The following is a 16,741-nucleotide window of genomic DNA, read 5'->3' on the forward strand; positions in this document are numbered from 1 at the left end:
GACAATGCGGAGTGTGGGGATAGAGAGATACCAGTGCACATGTGGTGCATATCTTCAAGAGAATGGAAAGGAAGAAAGAGATGACACATTGCAGGCAATGAGGATAGACAAGAACATTGCAAATGCTGTTTTCATGTCTTCATATTCTTTCCTTAGAGAGTGGTGCTAAGTGGTGGAAGGATTTGCAGGTCGATGAGTTTAAACACTCCATCAGTGAACGTAACTATCATAAGTCAGACAAAACGGCAGTAAGCCCAAAAATGACAGAAGGACTTCATGAGCCCCCTTAACTCGTACAATTGCAGCTAGTGTGGTGGGAGACAGAGGAAACTCTCACCCAACGGATAACAGCAACAGTCAACACAAAGTTCAGAGTTAGAGCTCCTGTCTCTACTAACTGGGACTGGCTGAGGCAGGAATCAGACACGGTTAGATCCAGGGAGCACAATTCCAAAATAAGAGGGCAGCCACTTGGGACCGAGATGAGGAGAAATTTCTTTACACAGAGGGTTGTGAATCTTTGGAATTCTACACCCCAGGGGGCTGTGGAAGATCAATCATTGAGTACGTTTAAAGCAGAGATTGATAGATTGCTGATCAACAGTAACATAGTTTATGGGGACAGTGGGTGCAAAAGGCATTAAATTTGCCATGAACGTATTAAATGGCGGAGCAGGCTCAAGGGGCTGAATGGCCTACTCCCGTTCCTAAGTGCACCTTCTGACACAGGATTCTACCATTAGCCAAAGGCTTGCTCCACTATGGACAATGAGAACAGAGTAGGGAGGCACAGACCCCTCGTGGACAATGTGGGAAGAGCAGGGAGGCACACACCAATTGTAGAATGAGAACAGAGCAGGGAGACACACCCCTTGTGGACAATGTGGGAAGAGCAGGGAGGCACACACCCATTGTAGACAATGAGAACAGAGCAGGGAGGCACACACCCCTTGTGGACAATAAGGGAAGAGCAGGGAGGCACACACCCCTTGTGGTCAATGAGGGAAGAGCAGGGAGGCACACACCCCTTGTGGTCAATGAGGGAAGAGCAGATGAGAGAATTACACCAACAATGCTGTAGATAGGGAGGGACGTGACCATGACTGGCAGCTTGCACTATGAATTAAGATACAACACGGAGCGAGGGCATGTAAAGAAAAAGCCAGACAAAGGTGGAGGGCTGCAACCATATTGGAGCAATAGAACATTACCAGGCTACATCTGCAGAATGTGTCCTTCAAACCTTACCTCTCTTTGCTGTGGATGGATAGACAGGAAAGAGAGAGAGAGAGCAAAAGAGTGGTGTTACTTGTTTTGCATTAAAAGTTAAACAAACATTCTTATAGCGTGCAATAATGGAGTGTTCGGAAAAATACTAAGTTCCAGCTACTGATATGGAGGGTAATTATTTAAATTGCATTTCTATTCACTCCAGGACTCATACGGCAGCAGCAAGATTATCATTCTGTTTCCATGTGGCTTAACACACGCACACAGAGGAGCCTAAAATATCTGCCCCCACCAACAGTCGGCACTCAAAATGAGAGTTTGCTAACACCATGCTGCTATCCACCAGTGCTATCAAAGACACGGGTACGGTCGGGACTGCTCAGCGTTTAGTAATGAGTTCAACATACCTGGGACTTTGCTCCTGGTGTCATTGGTGTGCTGAAGTTATTTAGATCCCAAATGTATATCTCAGAATCATTAGCTCCAGAAGCCATAAGGTTGCTCTAAAGGAAATGTGAAAACAAAACAGGGCAGAGAAAAGTACACAATGAAACTCAAACATTTTAATGTAGGAACCCCAAGTAGGCCATTCAGATCCTCGAGTCTCTTCCACCACTCAACCACAACATGGCTGATCAGCATCCCAACACATTTGTCCCAGCTTGGTCCCGTATCCCTTAATATCCTTACCTTAAAAAGAGCCACCATGCTCAGCACTAGCATTTTCAATCGACACCCAACCGCATAGTGGTATTGTCACTGGATTAGTAATTCAGAGACCCGGGGTAATGTTCTGCGGACCCGGGTTCGAATCCCGCCAGGGCAGATGGTGAAATTTGAATTGAATAAATATCTGGAATTAAAAGTCTAATGATAACCATGAAACTATTGCAGATTGTCGGAAAATCCCCTCTGTCCTTCAGGGAAGGAAATCTGCATCCATACCCGGTCTGGCCTACATGTGACTCCAGATCCACACAGCGATGCAGCTGACTCTTCACTGCCCCCCACTGAAATGGCCTAGCAAGCCACTCAGTTCAAGAGCAATTAGGGAAGCAAATACTGGCCCAGCCAGCGACGTCCCCATCGCAAAGAACGGATTAAAAAAAAAACAAGTTTCTTTTAGGTCTGAAAGTTCAAGCTTTCCGCATTCCTTTGAGTGAGGAAAATACTTCCTGATATCACTCGAGTGATCGAGCTCGAACTTTAGGATTATTCCCTACTGTTACTCCCTCACCCACCAAGTGAAACAGTTTCTCTCTATCTATCCGATCAAATCCTGCAATCATCTCAAAATGTCCTATCAGATCACCTCTTACTATTCGATACTCCGGGGAATACAAGCTCTCGTCTGTGCAAACTGCCCTCGTTAATTTAACCCTTTGAGCCCTGGTATTGTTCTGGTGAATCTGCATTGCACCCCCCCCTCAAGCCAATACACCTTGCCTGTGAGGGTGGTATCCAGTACCGAATGCAATACTCCAAATGGATGCTGATCGAAGGGATCTAGCCAAAGAGAGAAATTAGCAGATTTGAAACCAAACCCCCCAAAAAAAGCACTTTTTTTTCAAACAACCTCATTAGCCAAATCTGTGCCCGCATCAGTTTTCAATTCTTGTCACACCTTGTAACATGACACAAGAGTACCGGGTGGGCCATTATGAAAAAACAACCTCTTGGGCAAAGTGAATAGCATCATTTGACCAATATGGCATCTTCCGACCATGAAAATCGCTTATAGTCACAAGTAGGCTTCAACGAAGTTACTGTGAAAAAGCCCCTAGTCGCCACATTCCGGCGCCTGTTCGGGGAGGCTGGTACGGGAATTGAGCCGTGCTGCTGGCCTGCCTTGGTCTGCTTTCAAAGCCAGCGATTTAGCCCAGTGTGCTAAACCAGCCCAATTGACCATAGATTGTTCTTTAGCGTTTGAGAGTTTTTGTTTTGGTTCAACAGTTACAGCTAATCGTTCGACTATTCCCACTGTCCTATATTTGGCAATTGCTGTGAAGACCTTCCCCCAGCTCTCAACACTTGGCTCACGTTTATTACGTTAATTTTCTTGAGAGACCACAGCTCATGAAGAAGCCCCACCTTAACCCTCTGCCGTGTCAGTATAACTTTATCGCAGAGTTAAATGTCAAATCCCACAAAATTATTGACTGGAGAAACCGGGAGAGCGAAGGGAGAACACACTGTACAGGGTGAAATTACTCACAGATTTTTACCAAGATAAGATTCTATCAGTGCAAACAAAGCGGCACACCGTTTTCCACAAAATTGGGTCGAACATTTAAAACCACAAAGTTCTTGCTGTACCTGTCAGCATGTTCTCAGAATCACTTCATCCACTCAACCATTTCTTTTTTTTTTTTAAATTTAGAGTGCCCAATTCATTTTTTCCAATTAAGGGACAATTTGATGTGGCAATCCACCTACCTCCCCTGCACATCTTTGGGTTGTGGGGGCGAGACCCACGCAGACACGGGGAGAATGTGCAAACTCCACACGGACAGTGACCCAGAGCCGGGATCGAACCTGGGACCACGGCGCCGTGAGACAGCAGTGCTAACCACTGCGCTACCGTGCTGCCCCACTCAACCATTTCTAACGTGGGGTTGGGTTGCCGGAGGTGGGAGAATCAAACTCTTTTTCTGATATTTAACTGAAAGCTGCGTTTACTCTGTATCTAACCCTGTGCGGTACATCCGTAAGATCACAAGACATAGGAGCAGAATTAGGCCACTTGGCCCATCGAGTCTGCTCCACCATTCAATCATGGCTGATATTTTTCTCAGTCCCATTCTCCTGCCTTCTCCCCATAACCCCTGATCACCTTATTAATCAAGAAACACTCTCTGTTTGATGGGGACAGTGTAGAGAAAGCTTTACTCTGCATCTAACCCTGTGCTGTACATGTCTGGGAGTGTTTGATGGGATTGTAAGATGTGGAAAAGTAATTCCTTCAAGTGAGCATTCAAGTGCTTCGAAATGTGATTACTGCCTCCACCACCCTTACAGTCAGTGGGTTCCAGATCCTCACCAGCCTCTGGGTGAAAATATTACTCCCCAATTCCACTTTAATGCCTCCACCAATGACATGCGCTTTGGGAGAGCCAGCACAGACTCGATGGGCTGAAAGGCTTTCCTTCTGCACTATAGATCCTGCGATTGGCTTCAATGCTGTGCCTGAAATGGAGAATTCCCACCACGAACAAAAAAAAAAACCAAAAGGTCGAGAATAATCTCTGCTCAAAATTCAACACATTGTTCAAGTGAGGTGATTGGTTTAGCCTAAGAGTTTTGTTTAACTAATAATCCCAGGTATGCTTATGTCATTTTCTAAGATCGTGTACATACTGTATTACAATCTGACAGCAACACCTAGCTCAATGCCATTGGACTTGTAACAGAGCACATGTTTGTTGCCCGCTTTAAAACCAGCACAGTGATGTTCCGGATAGAATTATTAATGGAACCAGCTACATTTCCACTAAGCAGTCGAGGGATTAAGGGGCAATTTAGCATGGCCAATCCACCCAACCTGCACATAAGAACATAAGAACATAAGAACTAGGAGCAGGAGTAGGCCATCTGGCCCCTCGAGCCTGCTCCTGCATTCAATTAGATCATGGCTGATCTTTTGTGGACTCAGCTCCACTTTCCGGCCCGAACACCATAACCCTTAATCCCTTTATTCTTCAAAAAACTATCTATCTTTACCTTAAAAACATGTAATGAAGGAGCCTCAACTGCTTCACTGGGCAAGGAATTCCATAAATATCTTTGGGTTGTAAGGGTGAAACCCACATGGGCATGGGGAGAATGTGCAAACTCCACAGGGACAGTGACCCAGGGCTGGGATTCGAACCCGGGTCCTCAGCGCCGCAGTCCCAATGCTAACCACTGCGCCACATGCCGCCCTATTACACCCATTTATATAGATTCATAGAACCCTTACAGTGCAGGAGGCCATGCAGCCCATCGAGTCTGCACCGACCCTCTGAGCTACCGTGATGAAAGCCAACGGTGACAATTTGCTGATGCCACCAGCGTAGTGGTCGGATTTCAAACAATGACGAGACAGAGAATAGGAATGAGATACAGAATCTGGTGAACTGGTGTGACGACAATAATCTCTTCCTCAATGTCAACAAAATGAAGGAGATTATCAGCGATTTCAGGAAGCGTAGTGGAGAACATGCCCCTGTCAATGGGAACGAAGTAGAAAGGGTCGAAAGATTCAAGTTTTTAGGTGTTCAGATCACCAACAGCTTGTCCTGGTCCCCCCATGCCGACACTACAGTTAAGAAAGCCCACCAACGACTCTCCTTTCTCAGAAGACTAAGGAAATTTGGCATGTCAGCTACGACCCTCATCAACTTCTACAGATGCACCATAGAAAGCGTTCTTTCTGGTTGTGACACAGCTTGGTATGGAGCCTGCTCTGCCCAAGACCGCAGGAAACTACTAAAGGTCGTGAATGTAGCCCAGTCCAGCCTCCCATCCATTGACTATCTATAATTCCCGCTGCCTCAGAAAGGCAGCCAGCATAATTAAGGACCCAACGCACCCCGGACATACTCTCTTCCACCTTCTCCCGTCAGGAAAAAGATACCAAAGTTTGAGGTCACGTACCAACCGACTCAAGAACAGCTTCTTTCCTACTGCCATCAGACTTTGAAGGGACCTACCTTGTATTAAGTTGATCTTTTCTCTACACCTTGCTATAACTGTAACATTATTTTCTGCAGTCTCTCCTTCCTTCCCTATATACGGTATGCATTGTTTGTACAGCATGCATGAAACAATACTTTTCACTGTATACTAATACATGTGACAATAATAAATCAAATCAAAGAGAAATATTATAGCTGTTAAAACAACGGTTTACAAAGACAGCACTGCAATTCAGCACACCACAAATCCAGCACATCTCACTCCTGACTTTGGAATAAAACATTCACTTATCATGATAAACTATTTGCAAGACTTTTGGATGTGCAAACTTGCAACATCTTTCTGCTACAATTTCATACATATTGTCACGTTCCAGTATATTGCGAACTTCGTCAATATTTTAGGGTTTTAAAAACCACAAAGGATTATAAAAAAGACGACCGCCTGACAGTCACCGAACGTCTCCTGTGGATGGAAACATTCTTTGACTCAACACGGAACGCAGGGAACTTTCGCGACTGATGTTAGCTCAATGCCCTTTCCTGAAACTAATGCAAAAGGATAATTTCAAATTGAATGGGACACTCAGATACAAAGACACTACCTCTCGCAAACTCTCAAGCTGCAAAAAGTAATCATACAGGATATATAATCGACCTCACCACCCATCTGATTTGGTAAAGGACTTTGGACTTGTAACAGGGCACGTGCTAAGACAGCCATGTTTCTTACCTGCTCTTCATAGTGTCATAGAATTTAGAGTGCAGGAGGCCATTCGGCCCATCGAGTCTGCACCGGCTCTTGGAAAGAGCACCCTTCCCGAGCCCACACCCCCACTGTATCCCCATAACCCAGTAACCCCACCCAACACAAAGGGAAATTTTGGACACTGAGGGCAATTTAGCATAGCCAATCCACCTAACCTGCACATCTTTGGACTGCGGGAGGAAACCGGAGCACCCGGAGGAAACCCGCACAGACAGTAACCCAAGCCAGGAATCGAACCTGGGACCCTGGAGCTGTGAAGCAATTGTGCTAACCACTATGCTACCGGGCTGCCCCTAAACCAACAAGAAGCTGTTCTGGACAGAATCAATCAGGTAGCCACTGAACCAGCTACACATCTACTAAGCAGCCACGGTAACAAACAAACGTGCCTTGAATGGCTCCTCCCAACCACTTATAACTTCTAGTTCACCCGGGTTATCACCCTCCTGGAAAGTCGACTACAAGAGGCCCTGCAGTCTACTGAAAATCTTACAAGAGGACTTACAAGACCTTCACTTCAACCAAAATATCATTTCATCTCAGAAACCACAGGCCTGCAACGAAAGAGACTGACACAATTGCAAATTGTAATTATATTGTCTTTTCACCCTAATCTTTGAGTGCGTGATATAGTGTGGTTAGGTCAAGTGAGCGAGAATGCATTTTGAAACTCCAGGCAGAGATAATAAATATCCTTCTCTATTTTTGAGTGCAAAACTAAAATTGCTGCTGGAATTATTTAAATTGGGACAATCATTCAGAGGGTAAGAAAACACACACGAACAAAACTGATCACGGGCAGTAAGAAAACAGATATTCTGTCCATGACAATACATTCACTCCAACAATGTTTCATAATTTCTTCTATTTTTATCAGTACCACAATGTTCGAAACTTCTGATTGGTAAATGTGCAAATATGTTACACAAAAGAAATGATTGTGTCTGCTTGTCAGTAGAATCATAGAACAGTTACGGCACAGGAGGCCATTCTGCCCGTCATCTGTGTGCTGATTCTCTGAAGGGGCAATTCATCTATTACCACCTTGCCTTCTCCCCTGCACATTATTCCTTTTCAGATAATCATCCACTTCCCTCTTGAATTTTTCGATTGAAATTGCCTCCGCCACACTCTCAGGCAGCACATTACAGATCCGAACTACCTGCGACGTAAAAATGCTTTCCCTTATGTCGCCAATATTAATAGGGATCCAAGCGGATTACTGAAGTCAAAGTCAATAGACAGAGCTTTCCTTTGCCGACAAGAGGTTTTTTGACATGTTCTGTTTCATAGCTCTCAACCCACACAGACCAGTGTCCCAGCTATCCCCTATTTATACTTGCTCGGCTGTTTCTCTTAACCGTAACAATATAATTGCTATGACATTAACAAACATTACGCAGTTGACAAGACGTGCGTATTTTGTCAATTACCTTCAATTGGTGACCGCGGGTTCTCAATCCTTGCGCCAATGGGAACAGTTGCACTCCACCTACTCCGTCCAGCCCCTCATGATTTTGAATATCTCTGCCAAATTTCCTCTCAACCTGCTCTCCTCCAAGGAGAACGGTCTCAACTTCTCCAAACTATGTAAATAATTGAAGTTTCTCATCGCTGGAATATGTTTAGACGTTATACTTTTGCCAATGGGAATGAATATTTTCAGCCTGTAGAACTATGAGGGCTGATAGATGAAGATTCAGGAGTTGCTCAAGCACACACTGCTTGCAAAAGAAAGCAAAAATGTAGTCTCAACACCTGGAAGGGGTTATGTCCACATGTTCGGGGCATGCCCGAAGCTTAGAGGGTTTTGGCAGGGGGTTCGCCAGGGCTAAGTCCACGGTACTTAAAACACAGATGGCACCAAGTCCGGAGGTGGCGATTTTTAGAGTGTCGGAAGAGCTGGGAGTTCAGGGGACGAAAGAGGCTGACGTCTTGGCCTTTGCCTCCCTGGTAGCCCAGAGGTGGATCCTACTAATGTGGAGGGACTCAAAACCCCCAAAATTAGAGGCCTGGGTTAGTGACATGGCTGGGTTTCTCAGTCTCGATAAAATAAAGTTCGCCCTAAGAGGGTCAATGCTATGGTTAGCCCGGAGGTGACAGCCGTTCGTCAACTTTCTCGAAAATAATTAAAATGTCAGCCGAAGCAGAAAACCGGGGGGGGGGGGGGGGGGGGGGGGGGGGGGGGAGAAGATGGAGAGAGAGACCTAGTGTATTGCTTTATTGGTTGAGGGTCTGAAGAATGGGATGAGGATGGAAATGTTCATCGTACCATGTTTTTGTTGCTGGTATTGTTATTATTATAAAAACTACAAATACCCCTAATAAATATATATTTTTTTTTAAATACCTGGAAGGGGTTAAAATCCAGTCCTCGAACAGGACCCGCATGCTTCTCACTCTGCCCAATGATGGGATCGTTCCCTGATACAAGTATCTGATCTGCACTATAAAGGGTGATGGTTCCTGTATCACCTCCGGCTGCAATGACTCCATTGGAGCTTGTGCCATGGTTGCTCCAGATCAGCTTGTGAAATCTGCAACAGTCACCACATGCGGGTTACTTTCCCAAAAGAACAGAAATTCGATATTTAAACAATGTTCATCCTTCATCTAAACCGCTCTGCCCTGGCCATGCGTCATTTCTAAGATTAGGCTCCATGTCGGAGGGCTGCCAACACTGTTTTGTACCGTTGTCCTAGCTGTACCACACAGCAGAGGCAGAGTCTCTTATGGACAGATCATGAGCTCATTATATTGAGTGCGGTCCTGCGTTCTAACCATGCACAGGAAAGTTTGTAACAACATGCCCTCAATAGGAATGCACACAAACACATCTGAACAGTGACAAGGACTAGTTATCCCGTGAATTCTAATCTCAGTCACTCTGGATCTTTGTTTTTTGAAGAGAATCATAGAATTTGCAGTGCAGAAGGAGGCCATTCGGCCCATCGAGTCTGCACCAGCTCTTGGAAAGAGCACCCTACCCAAGCCCACACCTCCACCCTATCCCCGTAACTCCACCCAACACTAAGGGCAATTTAGCATGGCCAATCCACCTAACCTGCACATCTTTGGACTGTGGGAGGAAACCGGAGCGCCCGGAGGAAACCCACGCAGACACGGGGAGAAAGTGCAGACTCCGCACAGACAGTGACCCAAGCCGGGAATCGAACCCGGGACCCTGGAGCTGTGAAGCAATTGTGCTAACCACTATGCTACCGTGCTGCCCAAAGAGTATGGGCAACGTTTTTTAATTAAAAGGTTAACAGTCTTTTTAATTACCATGCGTTTAGGTACCATACGCCCACCACTCACCTATTGGTAGCAGGTAGGCAACCTCGCAATTTTGCATCCAATGAGGCATCTGAAAAGTCCAGCTCATAGATCTCCAGTGCAGCACTCGTGCTAAAGGTGGCATCCAACTGCTGTGCTGAGGTACCTGCAGTACAAAGGAAAGGTGTAACTTCCACTCCAACAATAATTGATAGCCTGATGCAATCCGTCTGCTGAAACAACTATGGCTATGGCCGTTATTCTTTCAGCCAAATTAATTTGCTGAATTTCAGATGGTGCCCATAGGACGAGGACAGCAACACTCGCAGGCCTTTTGAGTGACTGGAGGCAGCAACTGAGGATTTGGTAACATAGATAAGCAAGCATTACGGACGAACAAACTAATATCCAAGTAGAACGTTCCATCACCTCAGAACGGCTGATCAGCAATTAAGTGCTAATATACCGTCATTGTTGGAATATAGGGAAAGAGAAAGATTCAACTAACTGCAGTTGTACTGAAGGTGCTCATTACTGTGTTGCTCGACACACAAAGCTGCATCATTAAATGTGGGTTGAATGAGTGATGTTATGTCGCTACATCTCAAGTTAGATGTCCTGTGGCTCTCAAAAGCTGGGCCCAGTGCATCAAAGGCGGTCGGGCCAGGCTGGGTGATGCTGCATGACTCAATGGTGAATTATGCAACACCGGGGCACTGAATGTAAGGTGGTAGTGAGGGCAAGTATCCATTCCAAAGACTTCAGTACATAATGTCGGCCGGCGACACTGAGGGCTGTCGATGGATGGCAGGTAGGATTGCACCAAACTTGGTTTCATATCACTCCAGGCAGAGAGAGGTCGTGCGAGCGAGGGAGCCCGGGTGCCGGCGCGAGGGAGCCCGGGTGCCGGCGCGGGGGGGGGCGCCCGTGACAGAGGGGGAGTGAGTGAGAGTGTGAGGGAGTGAGGGAGAGTGTGAGGGAGTGAGGGGGAGTGTGAGGGAGTGAGGGGGAGTGTGAGGGAGTGAGGGGGAGTGTGAGGGAGTGAGGGGGAGTGTGAGGGAGTGAGGGGGAGTGTGAGGGAGTGAGGGGGAGTGTGAGGGAGTGAGGGGGGAGTGTGAGGGAGTGAGGGGGAGTGTGAGGGAGTGAGGGGGAGTGTGAGGGAGTGAGGGGAGTGTGAGGGAGTGAGGGGGAGTGTGAGGGAGTGAGGGGGAGGTGAGGGAGTGAGGGGGGAGTGTGAGGGAGTGAGGGGGAGTGTGAGGGAGTGAGGGGGAGTGTGAGGGAGAGAGGGGAGTGAGGGAGTGAGGGGGAGTGTGAGGGAGGTGAGGGGGAGTGTGAGGGAGTGAGGGGGAGTGTGAGGGAGAGGAGGGAGAGGGTGAGGGAGTGAGGGGGAGTGTGAGGGAGTGGGGGGAGTGTGAGGGAGTGAGGGGGAGTGTGAGGGAGGAGAGGGGGAGTGTGAGGGAGTGAGGGGGAGTGTGAGGGAGTGAGGGGGAGTGTGAGGGAGTGAGGGGGAGTGTGAGGGAGTGAGGGAGAGTGTGAGGGGTGAGGGAGAGTGTGAGGGAGTGAGGGAGAGTGTGAGGGAGTGAGGGAGAGTGTGAGGGAGTGAGGGAGAGTGTGAGGGAGTGAGGGAGAGTGTGAGGGAGTGAGGGAGAGTGTGAGGGAGTGAGGGAGAGTGTGAGGGAGTGAGGGAGAGTGTGAGGGAGTGAGGGAGAGTGTGAGGGAGTGAGGGAGAGTGTGAGTGAGGGAGAGGGGAGGGAGTGAGGGAGAGAGTGTGAGGGAGTGAGGAGAGGTGAGGGAGTGAGGGAGGAGAGTGTGAGGGGAGTGAGGGGAGTGTGGGGAGTGGGAGAGTGTGAGGGAGTGAGGGAGAGTGTGGGGGAGTGAGGGAGAGTGTGAGGGAGTGAGGGAGAGTGTGAGGGAGTGAGGGAGAGTGTGAGGGAGTGAGGGAGAGTGTGAGGGAGTGAGGGAGTGAGGGAGGTGTGAGGGGAGAGTGTGAGGGAGTGAGGGAGAGTGTGAGGGAGTGAGGGAGAGTGATGGGAGTGAGGGAGAGGTGTGAGGGAGTGAGGAGAGTGTGAGGGAGTGAGGGAGAGTGTGAGGAGTGAGGGAGCGTGTGAGGGAGTGAGGGAGAGTGTGAGGGAGTGAGGGAGAGTGTGAGGGAGTGAGGGAGAGTGTGAGGGGAGTGTGAGGGAGTGAGGGAGTGAGAGTGTGTGTGAGGGAGTGAGGAGTGAGCGTGTGAGGGAGTGAGGAGTGTGAGTGTGAGGGAGTGAGGAGTGTGAGTGTGAGGGAGTGAGGAGTGTGAGTGTGAGGGAGTGAGGGAGGAGAGTGTGAGGGAGTGAGGAGTGAGAGTGTGAGGGAGTGAGGGAGAGTGTGAGAGTGAGGGAGTGAGGGAGAGTGTGAGGGAGAGTGTGAGGGAGGTGAGGAGGTGTGAGGGAGTGAGGGAGTGAGGGGAGGGTGAGGGAGAGTGTGAGGGGAGTGAGGGAGAGTGTGAGGGAGTGAGGGAGAGTGTGAGGGAGTGAGGGAGAGTGTGAGGGAGTGAGGGAGAGTGTGAGGGAGTGAGGGAGAGTGTGAGGGAGGGGGAGAGGTGTGAGGGAGAGTGTGAGGGAGTGAGGAGTGAGAGTGTGAGGGAGTGAGGAGTGAGAGTGTGAGGGAGTGAGGAGTGTGAGTGTGAGGGAGTGAGGAGTGTGAGTGTGAGGGAGTGAGGAGTGAGAGTGTGAGGGAGTGAGGAGTGAGAGTGTGAGGGAGTGAGGAGTGAGAGTGTTAGGGAGTGAGGAGTGAGAGTGTGAGGGGTGAGTGAGGTGTGAGGGAGTGAGGGAGAGTGTGAGGGAGTGAGTGAGAGTGTGAGGGAGTGAGTGAGAGTGTGAGGGAGTGAGTGAGAGTGTGAGGGAGTGAGTGAGAGTGTGAGGGAGGAGTGAGAGAGTGTGAGGGAGTGAGAGTGGGAGGGAGTGAGTGAGAGTGTGAGGAGTGAGTGAGAGTGTGAGGGAGTGAGTGCGAGTAGTGGGAGTGCGTGAGAGTGTGAGGGAGTGAGTGAGAGTGTGAGGGAGTGAGTGAGAGTGTGAGGGAGTGAGTGAGTGTGAGGGAGGAGTGAGAGTGTGAGGGAGTGTGAGAGTGTGAGGGAGTGAGTGAGAGCGTGAGGGAGTGAGTGAGAGCGTGAGGGAGTGAGTGAGAGTGTGAGGGAGTGAGTGAGAGCGTGAGGGAGTGAGTGAGCGCGCGAGGGAGTGAGCGCGCGAGGGAGTGAGCGCGCGAGGGAGTGAGCGCGCGAGGGAGTGAGCGCGCGAGGGAGTGAGCGCGCGAGGGAGTGAGCGCGCGAGGGAGTGAGCGCGCGAGGGCAGTGAAGGCGCGAGGGAGTGATGCGCGCGAGGGATGTGATGCGCGCGAGGGAGTGAGCGCGCGAGGGAGTGAGGCGCGCGAGGGAGTGATGCGCGCGAGGGAGTGATGCGCGCGAGGGATTGATGCGCGCGAGGGAGTGAGCGCGCGAGGGACGTGAGCGCAGCGGAGGGAGTGAGCGCGCGAGGGACTGAGCGCGCGAGGGACTGAGCGCGCGAGGGACTGAGCGCGCGAGGGAGTGAGCGTGCGAGGGACTGAGAGTGCGAGGGAGTGAGAGCGCGAGGGAGTGAGAGCGCGAGGGAGTGAGAGCGCGAGGGAGTGAGAGCGCGAGGGAGTGAGAGCGCGAGGGAGTGAGAGCGCGAGGGAGTGAGAGCGCGAGGGAGTGAGATGGCGAGGGAGTGAGAGCGCGAGGGAGTGAGAGCGCGAGGGAGTGAGAGCGCGAGGGAGTGAGGGCGCGAGGGAGTGAGAGCGCGAGGGGAGTGAGAGCGCGAGGGAGTGAGAGCGCGAGGGAGTGAGAGCGCGAGGGGAGTGAGAGCGCGAGGGAGTGAGAGCGCGAGGGAGTGAGAGCGCGAGGGAGTGAGAGCGCGAGGGAGTGAGAGCGCGAGGGAGTGAGAGCGCGAGGGAGTGAGAGCGCGAGGGAGTGAGAGTGCGAGGGAGTGAGAGTGCGCGAGAGTGCGCGAGAGAGCGTGAGCGCAAGTGAGCGTGTAATGAACCCACGATACCATTTGCAGAAAGTCAGAATAGTCTCTTCAATATCTTGGCCAGTGTTCATCTTTCAACCAATCTCACTAAAACATTTGCAGTCATTTACATATTTGCTGTTGGTGAGGTCTTTCTGTGCACAAATTGGCTGCTGCATTTCTGCCATTACAATACTCACCACACTTAAAAAGGTTGACTGCCAAACACTATGGAGGTGCTAGTTCAATTCTAATTCTTTCTTTCCTTCTTCTAATAATAAAACTTTGACACTGGGGGAGGCAGTGGCGCGATGGTATTGTCACAGGACTAATCCAGGCTAATGCTCTGGGGACCAGGGTTCAAATCCCACCAGGACAGATTCAATTAAAACAAAATCAGGAATCAGAAGTCTAATGATAACCATGAAACCATCGTTGATTGTTATAAAATACCCATCACGAACGTCCAGATCGGCCGGGGTTGGAAGCGGGTGTGGAGGCAGATGTTTTAGCCTTCGCCTTGCTGATTGCCCGACAGCGGATTCTGTTGGGGTGCAGGCCGGCTTCTCTGCCCTGTGCCTCTGCGTGGCGGGGGGGAGAGAGGAACCTGCTGGAGTTCCTAACGCTCGAGAATGTAAAATTCGAGTTGAGGGGGGAAGGATGGAAAGGGTTCTACAACTCATGGGCCTTGTTCATCCTGCATTTTCACGAATTGGATGACATCGAACATTAGGGGGGAGGGAGGGGTTGGGGAGGTTTGGAATGTATAAATTAATGATGATTCTTTTCATTGGTGTTTTGTATTCAAAATGCTGGGAGCGGTTTGAGGGTGGGTGGGTAAGGGGGATGTTGACTAGGGGATTGCCATTGTATTTGCTGTGATCGTTAATTATTTGTGGTTGTAAATATGATGAAAATGTGAAAAAGGAGAATAAAAATATTTATTGAAAAAAAGGTTCACGAATGTCCTTTAGGAAAGGAAATCTGGGGCAGCACGGTGGCCTAGTGGTTAGCACAACCGCCTCACGGTGCTGAGGTCCCAGGTTCGATCCCGGCTCTGGGTCACTGTCCGTGTGGAGTTTGCACATTCTCCCCGTGTCTGCGTGGGTTCCACCCCCACAACCCAAAGATGTGCAGAGTAGGTGGATTGGCCACGCTAAATTGCCCCTTAATTGGAAAAAATAATTGGGTAATCTAAATTTATAAAAAAAAAGGAAAGGAAATCGGTCTTCCTTACCTGGTCTGGTCTACATAATAATAATCGCTTATTGACACAAGTAGGCTTCAATGAAGTTACCATGAAAAGCCCCTAGTCGCCACATTCCAGCGCCTGTTCGGGGAGGCTGGTACGGGAATTGAACCCGCACTGCTGGCCTTGTTCTGCATTACAAGCCAGCATTTTAGCCCACTGTGCTAAACCAGCCCATGTGACTCTTGACTCTATGTGGTTAACTCTTAAATACCCTCGGGGATGGGCAGCCAGTGACGCCCACATACCATGAACAAATTTTAAAAAAAATTACTGACACCACACCACAAAGTATGTCCTGGCCCCGCTTGCTTCACTAAGGTGAAATTTAGTAGGTTCACTAGGTTCTTACATTGTGCGATTGAATATCAAGATTACGCGGAACCCTTTCTGTTGTCAAATGCTCCACTGCACTAAAGGTACTGCACAGTTCAATAAATGGCATGGTGCATTTACGCTACCAAAGGACTTTCAACATTTGTGCTGGAAAACTAAGACCATATCACCTGGCATTGTACATTCATGCCTGAAGGTTGGGTTCAATTCAACCGAGGCTGTGGGAATAAAAATTGATCCCAGCATGAACCGAGTTTAGATCAGTCCCAATTTCAGTCGCCGGGTCAAAATCCTGGAATACCCACCCCATGGCAGTGTTGGTGTGCCTACACCTCCGGGGCTGCAGCGGTTCAAGATGGCCCCTCACCACTACCTTCTCGAGGGCAACTCGGGATGGGCAATAAATGCCGGCCGAGCCAGCGACGGCCAGATCCCATAACGGAATAAAAATACATTTAGATTTGCAAAGACCAGGGCTGCAGAAGATTGGCCACAACTCGTCTCTTTTACCTTGCCAGAGCAATAAAAAGCTATCAAGGGGATTGGGAAAAGTCACGCTCATCCAGCAGTGGGCCTTCATCTGACCATGGGGCTGAGGCACATTGCTGAGAAAAACAGAAAAAAACTTCAAACTGTATCTGGAACAATTGATGCCAATGGACACAGAGTGACCGACTGGAAAAGCGACCCATTTTCTGGCACATTTTGATTTCTGGAGCCCACGTTTAGCAGATGGAATCTTAGATTCATACAAAGTATAAAGAATTATATCTTAAAACAAAATACTATGAAAGGACATTAAATATGTATTTGCCCAAAATTGACACATTAACACTAATTCCAAAATATCACGGTGCAGAGTACATTTCCCAATGGTTTGGGTGAAGCTTCCGAAGTTACCTGTTGCCAAAAAGAGGGGATGGTGAGAAGCAGGACTCCAGGACTGAATGGCTGTCCTCTCAATCTCCTTCAGCTTCATCTTCTCTTCTCGACCTGACAAACAGAACACGATGATCATGAAAAACTGCCTTAATATCAGACGGGCACACCATGTTCTAATAGAGGGTCAGTGGTCTGACATATTAACTGCTCCTGTCTCCGTGATGCTGCCAGACCCAGCCCGGCATTTTCTTTTTAATGCTATTTATTTCAGATGTGTCAGTGTCGGCTGTATTTAACTTTAGCGCACCATGTAGGAGGATGACGA

General features: G+C 49.0%; 1 protein-coding gene across 3 annotated transcripts in view; it reads right to left on the reverse strand.

The window, feature by feature from the left end:
- Nucleotides 1-16,741, reverse strand: part of sec31b (SEC31 homolog B, COPII coat complex component) — a 109,383-nt gene that overhangs the window by 72,893 nt on the left and 19,749 nt on the right. For 2 of the 3 annotated variants that reach the window (XM_038782698.1, XM_038782696.1), the window contains exons 2-6: nucleotides 16,435-16,527; nucleotides 9,994-10,117; nucleotides 9,026-9,212; nucleotides 1,638-1,733; nucleotides 1,249-1,257 (exon numbers count right to left, since the gene is read on the reverse strand). In XM_038782698.1, coding sequence (XP_038638626.1) covers nucleotides 1,249-1,257; nucleotides 1,638-1,733; nucleotides 9,026-9,212; nucleotides 9,994-10,117; nucleotides 16,435-16,513 — 495 coding nt within the window. In that variant the 5' untranslated portion in view covers nucleotides 16,514-16,527. The remainder of the gene's footprint in view (nucleotides 1-1,248; nucleotides 1,258-1,637; nucleotides 1,734-9,025; nucleotides 9,213-9,993; nucleotides 10,118-16,434; nucleotides 16,528-16,741) is intronic. The other variant, XM_038782697.1, reaches the window with a different exon arrangement.

This window comes from Scyliorhinus canicula, chromosome 22 (genome assembly GCF_902713615.1).
Source record: "Scyliorhinus canicula chromosome 22, sScyCan1.1, whole genome shotgun sequence".
Lineage (NCBI taxonomy): Eukaryota > Metazoa > Chordata > Chondrichthyes > Carcharhiniformes > Scyliorhinidae > Scyliorhinus > Scyliorhinus canicula.